The sequence below is a fragment of the Carassius auratus genome, chromosome 7 (genome assembly GCF_003368295.1).
Source record: "Carassius auratus strain Wakin chromosome 7, ASM336829v1, whole genome shotgun sequence".
In the NCBI taxonomy this organism is placed as follows: Eukaryota; Metazoa; Chordata; class Actinopteri; order Cypriniformes; family Cyprinidae; genus Carassius; species Carassius auratus.
The window spans coordinates 2,972,451-2,992,703 of NC_039249.1; the positions used below are offsets into that span (position 1 = coordinate 2,972,451).

At 36.8% G+C, this 20,253-nt stretch overlaps 1 protein-coding gene across 2 annotated transcripts in view; it reads right to left on the reverse strand.

The window, feature by feature from the left end:
* Positions 1-20,253, reverse strand: part of LOC113105529 (protein AF-9-like) — a 45,629-nt gene that overhangs the window by 7,753 nt on the left and 17,623 nt on the right. For both annotated transcript variants that reach the window (XM_026266628.1, XM_026266627.1), the window contains exons 3-7: positions 11,340-11,422; positions 11,047-11,190; positions 10,019-10,057; positions 9,054-9,182; positions 6,029-6,607 (exon numbers count right to left, since the gene is read on the reverse strand). In XM_026266628.1, coding sequence (XP_026122413.1) covers positions 6,029-6,607; positions 9,054-9,182; positions 10,019-10,057; positions 11,047-11,190; positions 11,340-11,422 — 974 coding nt within the window. The remainder of the gene's footprint in view (positions 1-6,028; positions 6,608-9,053; positions 9,183-10,018; positions 10,058-11,046; positions 11,191-11,339; positions 11,423-20,253) is intronic.

A 20,253-nucleotide genomic window follows, 5' to 3' on the forward strand; every position in this document is an offset into this window, starting at 1 on the left:
ACAAAAAAAATCCATTTTGATTTCATGTTCACTGTAACCTTCTCCAAGAGTGCTTCTCTTCTGCATCTCAGTTTTATATACTTTTATTGCACCAGAGTTGAAAACGTCTGCAATTAAATTCATCCACCTGCCACTATAAAATGAAATACAACGGTTTCCAAATGCACATGCTTGCTGCTTTCCAAGCATTTAAAAACAAAAACAAGCTCATTATTCATATAGCATCAACAAAAGAGAAGGTTAATATGGTATTTTCTAAGAAAACTCTTTCAAAAAGACATGCTCTTATGAAAACGGCCTTTTATAACAAAGCGAAAGGAACGTAATGATGCTCTTTTAAAATTACATTCAGTATAACAGAGATGTGAGCTGTAAGTGGAGCGAATTGGACTGATTAACTGCAATCCACAAAGACTTCCCGACCAAATGGAGGTATAATACAAATCAGGCTTATTGTGGCAAATGGGGCCAGGGATAAAAGAGTAAGAAAGGCGCTCTGTTACAATCGCCTACCTGACTCTCCACTTGGCTGAAGTTTGGAGGTTTAAAGTTACATTAAAGTCCATTCTGTTTTTCTTCGCTGTATTCACGTTAACTCCTAATTTGTACTCTAGCTGGAAACGCTTTTTACAAGCTTTCAGAAATTGCATGAGGTGGAGGAACATTTCGAGCGCTCAGGGAAAAAAAAAAACAGCAAGGAAGTTCAATGCAAAACTATTAACCTAATTGATCCTGATCTTGGAGAGCGGCCCAAGAGGAAATCTAAAGAAGCTATTAAAGTTAATCTGAATTAATTTGTTTACATTCTTCTCTGATGAGCACATGGTGAAACTGAATCGGGTCTCTTGAACAAAATGTAGACGCAGAAGCCATTCAGCTCCACGGCGAATGGAGAAAGTGAGTGTGGGATTTATAACAGGGCTAGTACAGTAATTATGGCTAATGGCTAAGAAAGGGTTTAGAATACTCTTGGGAAGCGTTGGCTAACGTTGTCTATTCAGTCGAAACAGGCCAGAAGGATGTGAATTAGATCACTCGGTCCTCTTTCTTCCAATCTTCACTATACATATAATGAAACCATGGTGCACTTACTAAGGTACAGTACTTCATCTGAAATCTTGGGGGTGAGGTCAATTTTTTTTTTTTTTAAATGACAGCTGTATTTAGTAATGCTTACATTACTATTACTCATCCTTGGGGTTAGGGATTTACATAAACCTCAAACTCAAGCATTAAACTTTGATGTTTTTTTTTTTGTTTTTTTTTTAATATGGATAAAGCTCAGGGCTTTTAAAAGAATAAATACATTTTATTCAGCAGGGATGCAAAAGTGACAGTAGAGAATATAAATGCTTTAATAAAAATAAAATATATATATATATATATATATATATATATATATATATATATATATATATATATATATATATATATATATATATATATATATATACTTTCTATTCATCTGAGAATCCTGGGGAAAATGATCGCAGTTTCCACAAAAGAGGAGCTTTTATTGGGCAACACAACTATTTTCAACATTGATAATAATAGGAAATATTTCTTGGCAAAGACAGGATTAATGATGCTGAAAATTCAGCTTTCATATCAAAATAATAAATTACATATAAAAATATATTACATTTTAAAATAACTATGTTAATATATTACAATTACTTTTTTTACTGCGTTTTTTGATCAAATAAACGCAGCCTTGTTGAGCAAAAGCGACTACTTTATTGATTAACTCACATTTTGCTCCTTCTTATTACTTTTCTAAGCTCTTGGAATTAAAATTTATGTTGTATACGGTGAAATGGTGAGGGGGAAAAAATCCCACAATCTCACTATGAATGAGAACCATATTTAGACTTTGGATATCTGAGAGAATTACTAATACAAAAATAAAATAAAAAATAAAACACCACATAACGACATCTAGCAGCCATCTACATCATATTAGCATCATGCTAATGGGTTCTGTTTGAACAAAGAACACTCAAATGTAAATATAGAAATCTAGTTTTCTAGGTTGTTTTTGGTTTGTCCTTTCCAGACAACATTTTCAAACCGACATCCACCATCTCCTCACACAGCACCCACCAAAAACCATTCACTACAGGCATCCTCACGGTGCCTTAAACCTACAAAAATACTGCAACGAATCGAAGGCACAATATAATGGCACGCTATAAAACTGTTACGACTCACTCACTCGACTGGGGGTGACAGTGGTGCTTGTGATAGTTCCTGGCAGGGGGCAGGTGCTAAAAATCCCCCGTGAAGCGAGTCGACAATAGGGGCTGCCAAAAGTCCTGCAAGCAGGGTGGTAAAGACACTTAACTTCAACCCCTTGCCGAGCCTGTGGAAGAGCAAAGTTGTTTCTTTGAAGTTCCTTTCCCTTCGTTCTCAGTGTTTTTTTTTCACTATTTTTCTTCCATGTGCATTTTACTGCCTGTTTGTCCGTCTGGGAGCATAGCTGACATCAAACGCATGGTCAGAGTTCTGCGCTGTAAATCAAGCCGCCTTTCTCTTACAGGCCGCACACCTCTTCCCAAACTAGACGCTTGTAAAAGCACATCGAAGAAGCCCTGCACCCCTTAGACAATAAAACTGATGTCATCACTCATGAGGAATTGCTAGCAGGTCTTTAAGCATGAAGATCATCTGGAGTGTTTGGGTTCAATCGCCTGAGATCGTGAAGAGAGAGAGACAGCGCCTTGCTGTCACCCAAACTTGAGTAATGGCAGAACTGTGGCCATGCAGTTAAATGCTACATTACTTTTTTTTTTTTTTGAGCTAATGAAAAAGCAGCTTCCATTAACATAGACACGGTTTCAGCTTGCGGTGACATGCAGACCACCAAACTAAAACGATGCACTTAACCAGTGGAGCTCAGAACACACACATCTGAATTATTAAACGGGGAAATGTATGTTAAACGCTATTACAAGACTAAGTGTGGTGCTTAAACTGACATGCAAAAGACTTTCTGAATGCATGTAAGCAGTAGGCTATTTTAGAAAAAAAAAGATATATGATATATAGTTGAGGTCAAACATTTTTATGAATCATTATCAAAATATTTTTTTTTTTATATCGACCTTATTGTCAATATGCTCATGATGACTCTTGCTGTGTAGTACAGTATATGCTGCTCCATCTGAAAGCACATGAAAATACCACATTTAATAAACGGCTTCCAAACACACTTCATAACGTCAGTCAAGTGTTGAAATAAATCCTTATGTGAGATGATGTGGCTTCTTACACAGAATAAGGCATGCAACATATTTCATAGTATTCTGAGCAGTGATAAAGGTTATGTCGATTATCATTGCATTATTATATACTTTATTATTAAAAAAAATATAATAAAACGAACTCAGATAAAACATATTGACGTAGTCGTGGGTTTATTAGTTGAATCAAAGAAAGCAGTTAAATCTTCTGTTTATTCAGCAACTGCTATAGGGATTTCCTGGGCTTCTTCTGCGAGGCGTATTTGGGGTTTCAGCGTGACAGTGCCCTCTGGCCTTTTGATGGAGATTTACTGCTGATCACAGAACCGTGCTTCACTGGAAGATATGCATGACAATCGCAGATTCTGCCTCATCGCGATTTATCACCTTTGCGATTTAATTCCGATTAAGCGTGCAGCCCAAGTAAAAAGCTAAAATGAAAGACCTTCTTCATGTGTTTCACGAGTTTAATGGAGGCAAAGCAGGTGGTCACTAGCAGCACAACACAGCTGGTCTGTGGCTTTACGACCATCACCTCTGCTGTGGTGCCATAAATCTAGAAGTGGCTCTGAAACTGGCAACTGCTCGGCTTTAGGACTATTGTCTCATTCCCTTCAAGCTCTTGAAGCTCTTCGCTTACGGAGGACGTCATATAAACAGATTTAAGGATTGGGTTACGTCCACCCCCCACTAGTCTTTACTCTGAGTGAGATACATGGCAACATGCACTTTGGATTTGGCAAGTGACTGCAGCACTTAACTTCCTTTAACCTGTACTTACATTTGTCTTATGTTAAGTACACTTTTTTGTATTATTTATATAATATCACAGCATTTATTCATTTTTGAACTAGCTTTTATTTTTATAACACATTTTTACATTTCTGTTTAGCTTTCCATTAAAAAAATAATAATAATCAGTTAGCTGCCAAGGGAACATTTTAACCTATTTTAACCTATATTAAGCCAGTACCAGAAAATAACTGCAAAACATTAAGCATATGTTTCATCTACCTGTGCATTTAATCAGTCTATTCGCTTATATTTGCTAGTTATGGTTTAAAAAGTGAGAAAAACCCCAAGCAAGACGATAACCATAACTACCACAACAACTACAATATCATGACTACTATTGCATGTTCTGTACAATATAAGTGTAGAAACTACCTTATATTTACAATGGTTTGCTATTCAACCATCGTAATCCCCATGGTAAATTTTGATAGAGAAACCAGTTATTTTTAGGACTAGATGCTACCGACAGCAACAAAGAGGTACATTTTCCATCAAACTGCCCATTTAGCATTTTTGTGTCCATTCTGTTTCTTAAAATAAAACTAGACCATTATTTACTAATGCTTGTTAAAGTTAGAAAAGCTAAAAAATGCAATTACAACATCCTCTTGCAAACCACTCTTTTACTGCCCTTCTAAAGGCAGAAATAGACAGTTAGTGGTCATGTTGATCAGAACAGACCTGGTGACCCAAAGAAAGCAGCACCTGGAATTCGTCAGTTGTCATAAACAGTGAACTTTCTTTCTTTCCCTTTTTTTTAAGGAGTGAGTTTAAAGGAAAACCCTTAGCTATTCATGGTGTCCTTTCCCATTCTCTTCGGGTGTCATAAAATCATAAATCTCGTCTCAGCACTTGCCTTCAAGCCAATAAAACAGCCCCCGTTTTATGAGCTTCTCTCTTGCTGAAGGTAAATGAACCTTGCCACTGGTGACACTAGCGAAGCTTAAAACATTCTAGACCTATACAAACTACTATTACGATCTTCATATCTGGGCAATTGCCAGTTGAGCAGCATAATTTTCAAGCTGACTTGTGATTGGCTCGCCTCATGCCTGGCAGCGATTCAAACACACAATCAACAATACTATCAAATTATATTGGTACAACATCAGTGCTCTTGTTTTGAACAAAACCCAAACAAACCTAAAAAAAGAATCGTTTGACCAGCTACCAGACTTCCTGTCCTGAAAAGCTGAGAGGTCTAGCAATGGGCGGCACTGATTTCCTGCACCCAACCCAGACAAATGGGGCCTCAGCTCCTGGACACCCACCAAGTTTATTAGATCCCCTCTTTCACCAGACCTCTATTATCACAGCCCTCTAAGAGCCTGTGTCTCAACCTTTCTGTTTGATGTTAACAGACAACCCCACGTCCCAGAAAAGGTCTTTGCTAATAGTCAACCGCATCATTCAAACACAAAAACTCACACCAAAAACTATTGAAAGTCATTGTACTTTTCCATAAGACTGGGGCATAACAGATTTTTTGCAAACCTATACAATGACTATGCATTGAACTAGGGATGCACAATATTAAAATTCAGACCGATACCAATTGACTGATTCATAATTTCATAAATGGTCTACATTAAAATTCCACATTTAAAAAATAAAACATTAAAAACTAAAAGCAATCATTTAAATGCAACAAGTTATCATAATATTATTATATAATAATATTATATGTATATAGAATTTAAATTAATATGCATTTGCCACCAAAAATATTTTTCCATTCACACATCAAAACTAGATCAACCGATGCATATAAAAAAAATGATAAGCAGTATGGTACCAATATTTTATGGATTCCTGTAGTGCCTTAAACAATCATTACAAGGCTTCAGTTTGATTATTTTGCTACTAGCAAACTTTATTTCCATAAAGGTAATGGTAAAGCTCACCTAATGCTTACAGATATTACAATACCTGGTTTGAGGGACAACTAACCAGCAGTTATGTTCAAGTATAATGATTAGAAATGTACTCACATCTGATCTTGTGAACGTGTTGTCGTCCATGTCCGAGTCATTCGGATCCAACACATCCTGGAAGGGCGGTAACGCTGGCGGTTTTCTCTTCTCTGAAAGTTCAGTGTTTTGTAACCTACTAGGCCGGATTTGCGGCTTGTCTTTCAAAACCTTTTTATCCGTATGGTGGTGCTGTAGCAAGGCAGGACAAGCTTGCTGCTTTTGCGAGCTCTCTGAAAAACTGCTTTTCCTTTTTTTGGTAACATGGCCTTCACTGTCCAACACAGGCCGCCGTTTACTCTGTCCCAAGCTTGAGAAGCTACCATCCGATGACCGTTGCTCTTTCGACGTGGTCTTGGGCTCCTTGAATCCCATTTGGGGAACGGGTCGATCTTCCTGAATTGGTTGATTCTCTTTGGGTTTTTTAGAATCTTTAGAGAGTTTTCCAGAGTCCTTGCTGAAATCTCTGAAGGCACTTTTGGACTCTTTTGAGTCTTTGGAAGGCTTGTCCTTGTGGTCCTTAGATGGTTTGTGGAGCTTGAGGGAGCTGCTGCTGATGTTGTTTGTGGTTGTAAGAGCACTGCTGCTTTTGGACCCGTCCTGTAATGAGAATTCGACAATATTAGGAAAGATAAAGCCACTTACTTTGAAGGCTATGCAAATAATCTTAAAAAAAAATTACTGTGACGGCACCATTTTACAGTGATGATATATGTTCTTATGATAGTAGTAGTTTTTTTTTTTTTTTTTTTTAAAGACATTAACCCCCATTCAGCAAGGATACATTCATTTAAAGGGACACTTAACCCCAAAATGAATGAAAATTGAAGGCCGTAAGCATCCTGCATTCAGCTCATATTCTCCGAAATGGTACTAGGGTGATGTGGGGAGAGACAGAGAAGACGAATTGTTGAATAAAAAATTATTTTTGTTGTTTTCTTTTAATTCAAAGAGTATTCTCATCGCTTCATAACGTTACGGTTGAACCAATCATGGCAGATGGACTATTTTTTCAATGTTTTTCATACTTTTCTGGACCTTTCACAAGCCTCCCGGTTTTCATCCAAAATATCTTAAATTGTGTTTCAAAGAAGAACGAAGCTTTTACGTGTTTGGAACAACATGGGGATAAGTGATTATTGACAAAATTTTCATTTTGGGGTGGAGTATCCATTTGATCTAAATTGACAGGAAAGAAATGTATAATTTTATAAAAGACTTCTATTTCAAATAATTGCTTCAAAGAAAAAAAAAAAACATTTAGCAGCACAACCATTTTACGTGTCATAAGAAATGTTTCTTGAGCGCCAAATCAGCATATTAGAGTGATTTCTGAGGGACACTGAAGACTGGAGTAATGGCTGCTGAAATTTGACTAACCAACCACAAACTTTTGAATGATAGTGTATAGCACAGCCATATTCATATACCATAGTATTTACCTGGTCAAAACCCATTTCTATACATTTTGTTAGTGAAATGAAGAGTACTATATAAACAACTGCTATAAATATTCAAATGTTCAACTTTCCTACCATTACAATTGACAAATGATGGGTGTGCTTAAGCAAACAAGCAAACCCAGATGTGAAGCATTTCCATAAACAATTTTTCAGAAAGATCCTAAAAATAATTTCACTGGGGGAAGGGGAAACTCTGAGCTATCTGGGAGGAAACACTAGGCTGAAGCAACAAGCCTTTGGTTGACTTTAATGACAGGGTTATCCAATCTTCAGGTCAAGATAACCAGCCCCTGTCAATAAGTCATTGATGCAGTAAAGCAGTCTAGACAGAAAAGGTGTTACAACCTGCCCAGACTACCTTTAAACCCAACTTATATTGTTCTACCTGATACAGAAATGGACTAAACCTTTTTTTCCCACTTTAAACACATTGAGAACAAAGGTAAAATGGTTTTAATTGGCTGTAAAACTACAGAGACAGCAGTGTCCATGTCAAATGCATTTATGCTTAATAAAGTTTATGGATAGTCTTGTTACATTTACAATCATATATAATCAACATGTTACAGTACATTTTGGCAGCACACAAAGGAGTGGAAACCTCTATTGAAATGAATTACCATCATCATAATGACCAGCGCCTATAAGAGCTTTTTGCAGCTAGTGCATTTTGTTAACGGCAAAACATTACGAATATTTATCCAAGAAAAGTCAAATTTTGCATTCATCAATGTCACAATAAACTTTTCCAGGAATTATAATGGTTGGCAATCAATCAACCTTCAAAATCTTCAACCATAACATTAAATTAAGTGGAGGAAGGGGAGAAGGACAACAAAGCGCAGATTGTCGTTTTTGTTTTTGCTAAAGCGCCCGGTGTAGAAGTGCAGGGGAGGTTGGCTGCGAACGACCCTTGATCTGTCAGTAATCCATCACATGCAAGGGCCTGTTTAGATTGGGAACTGTTTCCATGTGCACTGGGGACTCTCGTAACTTCACTGTAAGAGCTAGCATACAAAACAAGCTCCTTAGCGGCTAAGTGATATTGCACAGGAGACTAGAATAAATCGAAAATTGAAGAAACGTGGCAGCGTGTAGTCAAGCAACATTTACTAGCATTCCGGCTAATGTGGTTTAATAGATGCATGAATAAAAGCTGCAGCGTCTGTGGGTTTCAATTATCAATTTGTTTCTTTTAATAATGATTGTTTTCTTTAATTAAAATGCCATTACAGGCTGATTAACAGGAATGCATTGGAACACTGTAAACATGGTACTGTATGTCTAGATACGAATCTTTTCGCACATGCAGAGCGCCGTTGTAACGGGACACCTGGTGAGTTCGTTTACGTCATCGGAATGCTAGCATGTGCTTTCTCAGCAGCCAAGAAATGCTCGACTTAAGCCAAGTTTCACATCTTTAAAATCCTTGGAGTTAAATAGCCCCTAACGTCTTTCAACTTGCCAAATATGCAGGATTAAGCAGGACTCCTTGGAGGAACTGGGAATTTTTCAAATGCCAAACAAAGTCATGCAAAGTTTTCCCAAAGTTCAGACTCTCAAACTCGGGGATCCACACTCACCTTTGACCCTGGGAAAGACTTGCTCTTTTTCACATCAGAGAAGGTCAATGTTAATGAGCTGCTGGGTAATGTGGGCAGCTTTAGATGCTGCCCGAACAGAGAAGTAGAGCCCTCCTGCATTACCATTACCTATGAGACAAAAGCCAAAGGAAAATTATTTGGGCTTCAGGGAAAGCAGACATAATACAATGAATGCGCTCACTGGTTTTAGAAGTGGATGCAGTCATGTAAGACAGTTATTATACAGAAATACTTTGATGGCAGACTTTCCTCAGGCATTTCATAATGACCAAAACAGCATATGAATAAGATCGGTCTCCTGGTTAAGTCAATTTATCCCATCTCATAATGCCAAGTCACATTACTTTTTCAATGTGCATTGTGGAATTTATTCGGTAAACATATTTCCATCGTAGTTTATGCACATTTTTTCTTGTCAGGATAAAAACTTTATCTTGGCGTTTCCATCCAGCATTTTTTATGTAATAATCGAAAATGAGCATAAAAATAGCTCGATGAAAACCTAGCTATTGATAATTTTACAAATTGTAATGTTTAATGTTCTTTTAAATTAATGTTCTTTTAAATTAATGTTCTTTTAAATTGTAAAAATATTTCACAGTATTACAATTTACTGTATTTTTGGTCAAATAAATGCAGCATTGGTGAGCATAAGCAACTTTTTTTTTTACAACAAAAAACCTGCACAGCTTTCAAATGTTTTTATATGTTAGAATCTATTATTTTTATCTGTTTACTGACATGAGGTGCCATGTTACAAAGTGCAACAGGAATGTTGTTTCAGATGCATTGAAGTTTACAACAAAAATTTGTTTTGCTCATTTAAAGTAACGTGCAAGTCAATCATTCACTATACGGAATGAAAATAGGGTCAACTTCTGTTTAAAATACTGTTTAAGTTCTGTTAAACACAATGAAACATTGAAAATGGAGTTTGTCCTTACTTTAGAGTCCTCTGAAGATCTTTTGTGAGGATCCCGTTGCTGTCAATGACAAAGTATAGATATTACAGTCTAAAAATATAGACTATGAATTAACACAATCCACCACAGACACACACTCTCTCTCACACACACACTCTAACATCTATTTGGCTAAAAACACTCTGCTCACTCCTGGCCTGACGTAACGACAAAATGCCTTTCATCAGCCAAAACAATCAGGTAAATTGGAAAGGACCTTCCTCAGTCACCACCTCGCTAAATTGATATTGCTCTAGTGAATGGTTCTCTCTTAATTAAAACAACTTCCCGTACAACGTTTGCCAATAAACTGTTTCGATTCCTGCCAGACAAGCACCAAAGGAAATGGTGTCATAGCCCTAGCAGTAAAACATTCAAATTACTGGGATGAGACAAGAGAGGGCGAGCTAAAACTGCACAGAGGACCCTCACAAGAATAATAATTTATTCAAATATGTCTTAAGGGTTAAAGTGTCCCAGTTCACGACTGCTGGTGGAACTTCAAAACACATCAGAGATCAACGAAACCAATAAATACAAGCCAGTTGATTCATAAAAAGCGTGTGGATCTCTTGGCACTGAGCCAAAGACAACTCCGGTTTCCTCTAGTGATAGATGGTCAAGTTAAGACTAGCCCAATCAAATCCTGTAAAGTTACTTATTGTCTTGGTTGATGGGAACAGTAATTCCATTAGGACAGATTGCCTGACAAAGGCTTTCATCTCTGGAGGACTGTTTGCTAGGACTAGCAGAGACAAGCAGCAGGGGACATCCTTGCATTTTTCACCTGTAAAAATAGGGGACGTATTTTGACTAGTCATTTCCCCTGCATGGACACTTTTGAGATTTAATGACTAATTGTGGAACAGTTACTAAATACAAATATTTTCACAACCATCAACAAAGATGTACATTAGCTCTGAAACTGATGTCACATGACTCCGATCATTCAAAAGCCCGCCCATCTCATTCCCTGAGGTAAGCCACGCCCATCCCCAGGCGGTTCGTACCCCTCCAGCCTTGAGCAGCTTCCTGCGGAACTCTTCAGTAGGATTGTTGAAGGTGAGCTTTTCACAGCGGAGATGATTGACAGGTGGGTGACCCTCCAAGTGCAGGAACAAATCGTAATCAAAGCGCACTTTTTTCGGTTCTTCCTGGTGAAAAGTGACAAGAATGTTACATTAACTCAATGCACATAGCGGTTTGGATTGGTTTAATTTTAGGTTACAGATTAAACATGCTATTATTGAGATCATAATTCACAATTACAGGTTTCCACAAAAGAAAGGTAAAACATTAGTACCTTATTTTTAAAGTAAACTTCAATGGGCAAGATAAACCCAGCGTATCCAGACTCTTCAACTTTATATGGTGGATCCTTGCACACTGAAAGAGAGAGGGAGAGAGAGAAAAAGAGAGACTGATGGTTTAATTTTAGCATGGAAATCAATACTTAACGCAATAAGGCACAAATAGGTGTTGCTATATTGTAAATATATAATCATAACTATAGAGTGTATACATGCACAAATCCAAATATTCCATAATATTTTCATATTTGAGATGTATCCAAATGCTAAACAATTCTTAATTATGTAATTTAGGCCAAAAGTAGGCTTTAAACTTCAATCGCGTTCCAATGGTGACACAGAGGCGGGCACGCTTATGTTTGGTTCACTGTATTTTATTTTGATAAAAAGTTAGCAATGCTGGAACTGATATACAAACAGAATCAGCTTAAAACACTCCTATTGTCTTATTAATAATGCATCACTGTAAAAAGTTGTACACTTATAATGAAAACAAAACATTGTGCTTTTGTAAAATAAAGAAAAAAAAGAGGATGTTGCTTTCTGGAGTTTTGTTTCTCTGAAGAAATTAAGTCTCACAAAAATAAACTTTAATTCAGCATATTCAGGCTACGTTATGTCCTGTACTGTTTTCTCTTGTTTATCTGTTAACTAAATCAAATATATTTCAAGTATTTATTTCTTGTACGTACTGCAGATATATATTATATTATAATTTAACAGAATATTTAGTATTTTCACATCTAGGTAGAATTAGTTTTTTTATTTGTACACTGTCTGTTCCGAATTATTGAAAAGAAACCTAGCATAGTAGATTTAGGGTTTTCCCATTTTGTGTGTGTGTGCATGTATTATATATATAATCTCTTATGCTCACACGGCTGCATTTATTTGATCAAAAATTCAATGGAAGTATTAGTACTATTACTACCATTTAAAGTAACTGTTTTCTGTTTTAATATATTTTAAAATTTGTATTTAATTATAAATAAATATTCATAGAAATTATATATTGGCATATATATTTGGAGTTTTCAGCTGCCATCAATCTTCAACCGTCACAAGATCCTTCAGAAACCATTTTAATTTGTTGATATGTTGTCAAGAAATATTTAGAATGTTCATAAGAACACGATTTATTTAAATTAGAAACAAATTTTTTGGGGAATTTATAAAATGTCTTAATTGCTATTTTTGAAAAATTTAAAACATCCTTGCTCAATGAAATTATTAATCCCTTTCCAAAAAATGACACAGCAGGTTTTGTGAACAATAGCCTTCAGTGCAAGTAAAAATACATGTTAAAGCATTGCAATAAACTCCTCATCTCCACGATCTCAAGGAGGCCTTCTAAAAAGGTTCACAGCCTCTCCCGGGAACTTATTAGCATGTAGACTTGCCATTTAAACGACCTGGAACGTATGACACATCTTCCCTGATTAATTGCATTATTTATATGTCTTTATGGCTAAATCCTTTGTGCAACATAAAAGCAATGGGCTTCCATCTTGTTATTTTAATTTATGGCCTTCATCAAGAGACACCACTTATAAAAATAAACTGCTCTAAAGCACATTTGGTTTTGCTTACACAAATCATTCATCATCATCATTTCAAAACACTAAACCTCCTCAGTGAATAAATTATCTGCACCAACACTTTTGTTTTACAGCGATGCCTTGCTATTCATCAGATACATCTCAGCCTTTTTTCTCTCTCTTCTACACACACACACACACTCTTAGTGACAAAAGACAAAACATCAGCTTTGGTCCCAATTAGACATTTCAGGATAAACACCCAGTAGTTTAGGTCAGGTGACGTCCCATGGGAACACTTGTTTGTCTCGCTCTCCAAATCCCAAAAGGGCTTCTTAACAGCATCACCAATTAGTCAACATGTACTGTTAAGCGTTATAGGTTACAAGGACACCTGCAGACAATGTCAAATAAAAAGAGGAACTTGCTCTTTCCTTATGTTTTGAATATAATGAAACACACTCAATATTAAACTGACAATATAGTCAGTTTTTGTTTGATTATTAATCTCAATCTAAGATCACATACTGACTTTGAAGTCTTCTTCAATAAACCTGTAAACCCAGGACTAAAAAAAAAACATTGAAGACATACTAGTTTTTTTTTTTCAATGGTTTAGCATGCTCCTACTGACAAAGCTCTATAACAATCGGTATGCTAAGGTTTCGTAGCAAATGAACCCCCCCCCCCCCCAACCCACCGCCCCAACGCTGTGTGACGGCTCTAATGGCCAGACGATGACTGACCTCGATCCTAGGTCGCCGGATCCCAAAACAACATCTGCTATACAAATATTACAGAGATTGATTGCCGTGCCGTGTCATGTTTAGCTATCGTCCCTTGCAAGGGTCTCTTTAGTATGGTGCCTTCATTTGCTCCCACTGGCAGTGAGAAGAGGGAGAAAACCATTATGGGATGTTCCGCTTGTAAGAGGTTTTCTCAACTGCATATGATTCCTTAGCAATTCAAAACAGTTTAACAAGCATAACTGCCAAAAACCAAATGGCATATGCTCTCATTGGAGGCTTGTTTTTTGGACAGTGACACTTATTTGAAATTTAGCAAATAACTCTTAGGATATGCATCTCACTTTTAGAGGTGATTATGAGATTAAATCTGCATAATCACCTGTGAAAGTCAATGCATAAAAAATAAACTCTGTGGCCATTCATGTGGTGTATTCCAAACACAGCCCAACATGTCAAACATGGCATTTAGGTGATTGGCTCAAAAATTCATCAAAAAGACTAGATTTCAAGCCAGAATGTCATTGCAAAGGCTACAATATCTCTCTCTCTCGCTCTCTCTCGCTCTCTCTCTCTCTCTCTCTCTCTCACACGCACACACACAGCCTGAAGCTCTTACTAGGGCAACAAATCACAGAGGTTGCTAACTCCGAATTCCACAGATACACTAAATGTGTTTTTTAAAGGTGATTAACTATTTTAAAATGTAATTCTTTTATACAGTTTGGTTGGGTGAAAGTTTCCGTTTGACTTAAAAACTTGTGTAAAGTTGGCATGTTATGCATTGTAAAAAAAATAAAAATAAGTTCATTTTTGCAATATTAGTGCATTAGGTATCTAAAAATAAAAGAACAATTTTTACAGCATTTATTTAGTATAATGCTAATTTCTAAATAAACAACTAATGTAGTCAAAATTAAGATTACTAATTAATTCAGCATTACATCACACTGGGATGGTGAAAAATGTAAGATAAAACCATGACAGGATTTAAGATGTTCCTTTTTACCTTAGAAATTTTTTTTATCCTAACATCTTTATTCTATGAACACGTTGTGTGAAATACCCACTTTTACCAGTCTGCAAATCAGTAAAACTTTCAAATCTTATATAAACCCCATATCTGACACACTTAACCTGAGGAATCCTCCTATGTCTTGCTCTTTTTTTTTCTAACCTATCCATGTCTTTCATGCTATTAAGCAGGTAAAGTCGATCCACCGTAACTGAAGGGAAAACAGAACTGAACTTGGAATCTGGAGTTGTTATCTCAGCTCTAGATCTTTTGCTTGAGATGAAAAGGTCATTTTACACAGGGATTGGAGGGGGGGGGGGGTGGATCAGACAGACTGTACGAGTGAAGTGCACAATACACTCATTGACCTCCAACAGGAACTCAGCCAAAAGCTACAGCACAACCAGAACAGAGAATCAACTGCACACTTTTATTGGAAACGGCCAAGAAGAGTTTTTTTCCCTCCCTCCTTTGCACGCACGCACGCACACACACACACACACACACACACACACACACACACACACAGCATTCCAATTATTAAACAATGCCAGTCAGAATGCATTTGCCCTTTCCCCGAGACTGGGTCATAATGAGGGTTGGCCGGAAGACACTGAGCCAAATTATAAGAAAAAGACAGGAACATTGCAACAACAACAACAACAAAAGCACACTGTAATCACAGCATAGCTACACTAATAGATTTATCAGTTTTACCTCACTTTACGAACCCTTAATGTATGAAATGAAATGCTGTGCTATCAATTCATATTATATTTCCAAGCATATCCAAAGCATGGTAGCACTGAGGGTTTGTGGGAAGAAAATTCCACTTTGCCTCAGATTACAATCTTCTATCTGATCCAAAGATTCCCCAGTACGATATACGTCAGTAGTACCTGCAGCATAAACAATCCCCCTTTACAGCAGACCACCTGGATGGGGTTCAACCAAGGCCAAATGCTCAAGCCATAAATCCCCTTTCATGCTGATAAACTAGAAATGTAACTCAGAAATTATTAACAGGGATTTACTGCTGAAAATTAAATCAGTGCAGCAAGACACACAAAAAAGCTGTTTCTAAGGCATGCACTGTATGCATAACCCAGAAACACATCTGAAGTCTCTGTCCAGTCCAGTACAGACCAAAAGTTTGGACACACCTTCTCATTCAAAGAGTTTTCTTTATTTTCATGACTATGAAAATTGTAGAGTCACACTGAAGGCATCAAGGGCTATTTGACCAAGAAGGAGAGTGATGGGGCCTGGCCTCCACAGTCACCGGACCTGAACCCAATCCAGATGGTTTAGGGGTGAGCTGGACCGCAGACAGAAGGTGCTAAGCATCTCTCGGGGAACTCCTTCAAGACTGTTGGAAGACCATTTCAGGTGACTACCTCTTGAAGCTCATCAAGAGAATGCCAAGAGTGTTCAAGCAGTAATCAAAGCAAAAGCTGGCTACTTTGAAGAACCTACAATATGACATTTTCAGTTGTTTCACACTTTTTTGTTATGTATATAATTCCACATGTGTTAATTCATAGTTTTGATGCCTTCAGTGTGAATCTACAATTTTCATAGTCATGAAAATAAAGAAAACTCTTTGAATGAGAAGGTGTGTCCAAACTTTTGGTCTGTACTTTATGTGACCCTGGAGCACAAAACCAGTGTTAAGTCACTGGGGTATATTTGTAGCAATAGCCAAAAAAAAACTTGTATGGGTCAAAATTATAAATTTTTCTTTCATACCAAAAATGGAGGATTAAGGATATTAAGTAAAGATCATGTTCCATGAAGATATTTTGTACATTTCCAACCATAAATATATAAAAATGTAATTTTTGATAAGTAATATGCTTTGCTAAGTACTACATTTGGAAAACTTTAATTGTGATTTTCTCAGTATTTAGGTATTTTAGCACCCTCAGATTCCAGATTTTCAAATGGTTGTATCTCAGCCAAATATTATCAGATTCTAATAACCTATAACCAAATTCTAATCTCACCTTTTTGCTAAAAATTGAGTTTACATTTCACAATTATGCTTCCAACATGATATATATATATTTTTTTTTTCATTTCAAATTTCTCACATTTTTTTGTACTTTCAGAACTGTGGGTTTATAAAGAAAAGTCAGAATTGTAAGTTTATGGCCTTTTTTCACAGAGAGGTACCAGAGGACACAGAGGTTAAGACAAGATTATGCAATAGTTCAATAAGGATATTTAAGCAATTTTTATAAACATGCCACAAGAAAAGCAATACTGGTTTGCATCTTGAGACAAAACAAAGGCACTGCCATATTTTAAGATCAGTTATTGCAAGTTTCTTTCATCTGAATCAACTCAGAGTTAAATTTTAGTCTGGGATTAGGCCTAAACCTTGTTTGTGAAACTGAGGGTAAATTCTGAGTTTATCTCTAAGAATTCTAAGAATTGTAAAAAAAAATCGGCAGCAGGATCTCACTCATATTTTACGAACTGGCTAGTTCATTCAAATTCGTACGACCTCACTAGTACCAATTCATACGATTTTTGCAAAATCCTGCGTATTTTAAGAGTTGTACAATTCGTATGAATTTGTACGAATGTCCTACACCTTACCCCGCCCCTAAACCTACCCGTCATTGGGGTCTAGACAAATCATCTGAGTGAGGTCGTACGAATTAGCCATCTCATAAAATAAATACGAATTGGTCATGAGACAGCATTGGAATTCTGAGACAAAGTTGCTATTAGCTTTGTACTATATTTTTCCTCGTGGAAGAATCATAAACAAATAAATGAATAAATAAATAAATTTATAAACATATCCAACAGACTTCTATTCTTTGCATTCTTGTTTCCATTCCCATTAAATTAAATAAGATGTTTACCATGATTCAAATGTATTGAAAAAAAAAAAAAAAAAAAAAGTGGAAAGATATTTAGCAGGTATTTTTTAAGCTTGCCATCTAATTTAATGTAGGTTTCACACCTGTAGATCGATTGTTTTGTTCCAAAACAGGGATTCAAATTATTACAATGATGCTTTTTATTCTTGGTGCGGTTCACTTTCACACGGCAAAGTTTCTCAGTGGACCGAAGTTGTTAATACAAGTCACATGTGAGTAAACGGTCCTCTCATTGGTCAAAGTTCCATTATTTATTTTCCAGAATTCCGCTCATCGTTGTCATCCTTCATGATGAAAAACAACAGCTTCGAGGGCTTAGTTGTTGTTGTTTTTTAGATGTTATTATATTATTTATCATTTTGGTTGGCCTGGCCGTGTGTCACTCAGAAAACAACAGGCCAATCAGAAGAGAGGCTCATGAATATTAATTAGACAGGCCCAAATCAACCTTTTCTAAGCAGATCTCTTCAGAGAGGAGCTGTAAAATATATTTAGATGGTTTTTGGTACCTATACCGCAAATATATAATTTTAAGGACATTAAATCCTAAATTAAAACTCCAGAAAGGTGTAAAATATGAGACCTTTAAGAGCGCCGAACGAGTTAAACCAGAAGCATTGAGGTGGCTCCAGCCTCATTAAAGAGGAGATGGTAGCTTGCAATCGCACTGCCCTTGCTGTGACTCAAGACTCATAAAATCCTCCCATTCATTTTCATTTGAGTGCTGGCTGACCTGGAATAACAAATCATTTGTGATGTGAAATAGGTCGGTCCATAATTGGTCCCAGACTCAAGCACCTTATTGACAGCAGCCAAACTCTTGCTAAGACCCTACTGCTACTCCTAAAGTAATGGTGACCCGCGCTGACTGCCAGTGCTTGAATGGAAAAACTAGCCTCTTTATATTACTACAGGAAAACTCTTATATCATTAGCTTTGTTAGATGCGTTTTCCATCTAAATATAGAAGGTTTAAGCAGGTGCCCTGAGAATGCTGAATCAAAAAAGATTTTGGCAATGAACTGCTGGTTTAAAAGGGAGGTTTTTAAATCTCATTAAGAAGGTTTGGAAAGTAGAGAATAAGCACAATGAATCAATCAACAAAGCATTTGAGGAGGCAAGTCTTTAGCAGTTCAAAACAGAGTTCTCACACGGTGTGCTCACCATCAGCTTCAGACAAACTGGCTCAACATGCCAGCAGAATTCACAAAATTGCACACAAACAGGCTGAGAGCAAACCTGGAAAATGCAAATAAATTGAATAAGAAGTCATGCCTTTCCTATTTGGTTAAGCATTATCAAAAGCCACTGCAGACTTAAATGTTCAGATGCACTGACAATAAAATTATGCTAAAGAAGTTGATAATTATTTTCATGATAGAGACAATAACCAGTAAAATGACACACACTAAAATCCTAAACTTAATTTGCCTAATTAAAGAAAAACCAAAAGACTAAAAACTAAAATAATTTGTTTAAATAGCAGTCGACCAATACTGATTTTCTGATAGCCGATATTTTAGAAAGCAGGAGTTGCCGATAACAATACAAGAACAAGAGAAATGAGCATGCACAATTAAATATCCTTAATCAGACCATTTACCATCAGCCAATAACTGATATGGCACCAATATATTCAGCATATATAAATTACTTATTCGAATTATTTGAGCTTTACACTAAAGAAAAGATAAATAGACAGGGTGAAACATGTGAAAAGGTGGTACCGTGGCAGAGTTTGCCATATGGGAGCACGGTGTTCACACACAAAGGTGTAAATTGACACCTATTGCATGGGAACCACTGAATGTCACCAAGTTCTCAGGTTGTTTGGACATGGTGGTTTACTTTCATTCTTCATTTTCACAGCACATGCTCAAATACACTGTAGCCTGTTTTCCCAAGCATGGCATACTTTGCCACCCTGCAAAAACGAGAGACTGATTATCAAGAAATGCTCTCTTCAGACCCCCATCATCCAACCACCACATTAACATCTGCTTCAAGTACCCTGCCCCCATGGAGCAACACTTCAGCCTGCCATTTCCCAGCTGTGCTTTCTCAAACTCACAATTCAAAACAGGGGGAAAAACTGACCCTGGATCTTTGCTCGCTTCAAGGCATGTTTTCAAATGCATTTCAGCAGCGCCAAGATGCCATGGGTCACGTAAAGTGTCCAGCTTAGGGGCTTTGGTAAAAAAATTCCCCAGATGCTCTGTTGAAATCCAACGAGCTGCGTCCTGCTCTGTGAAAATCGTCCTGGTAAATAGTCAAGAGCAGCTCTGCTTGCAATTACAGCTGCTTGAGGCCCTCACTCGAGCACTGAGCCTTGACACTGGTGCCGTTTGTACTTCGTTCTGTGTGCGGGTCTGTTCAACACTCACCGCTGACGAATGGGTGAAGTGATGAGAAACGGGATGAGAAAGCAGTCAACAGCCAACCTGACTACATGTTGTGACCATTTAATGTTCATGTCTTTGAATAGCTATGAATCTCTTTAACAAAGACAATTCCATTTATACACGTGCAGACACAAAAATAGGGCTTTATAATACCGTTTAATTCATTTACATTCATTAGGGATGAAAACTACAAAACAACAGCATTTTAAGTATTTAATAATCTAGGTTAATTGTAATTTAGACATATACTAATACATTTTTAACATAAAAAATAAACTAACGTCCCAACGTTAGTTATTTTAGGTTTAAAAAG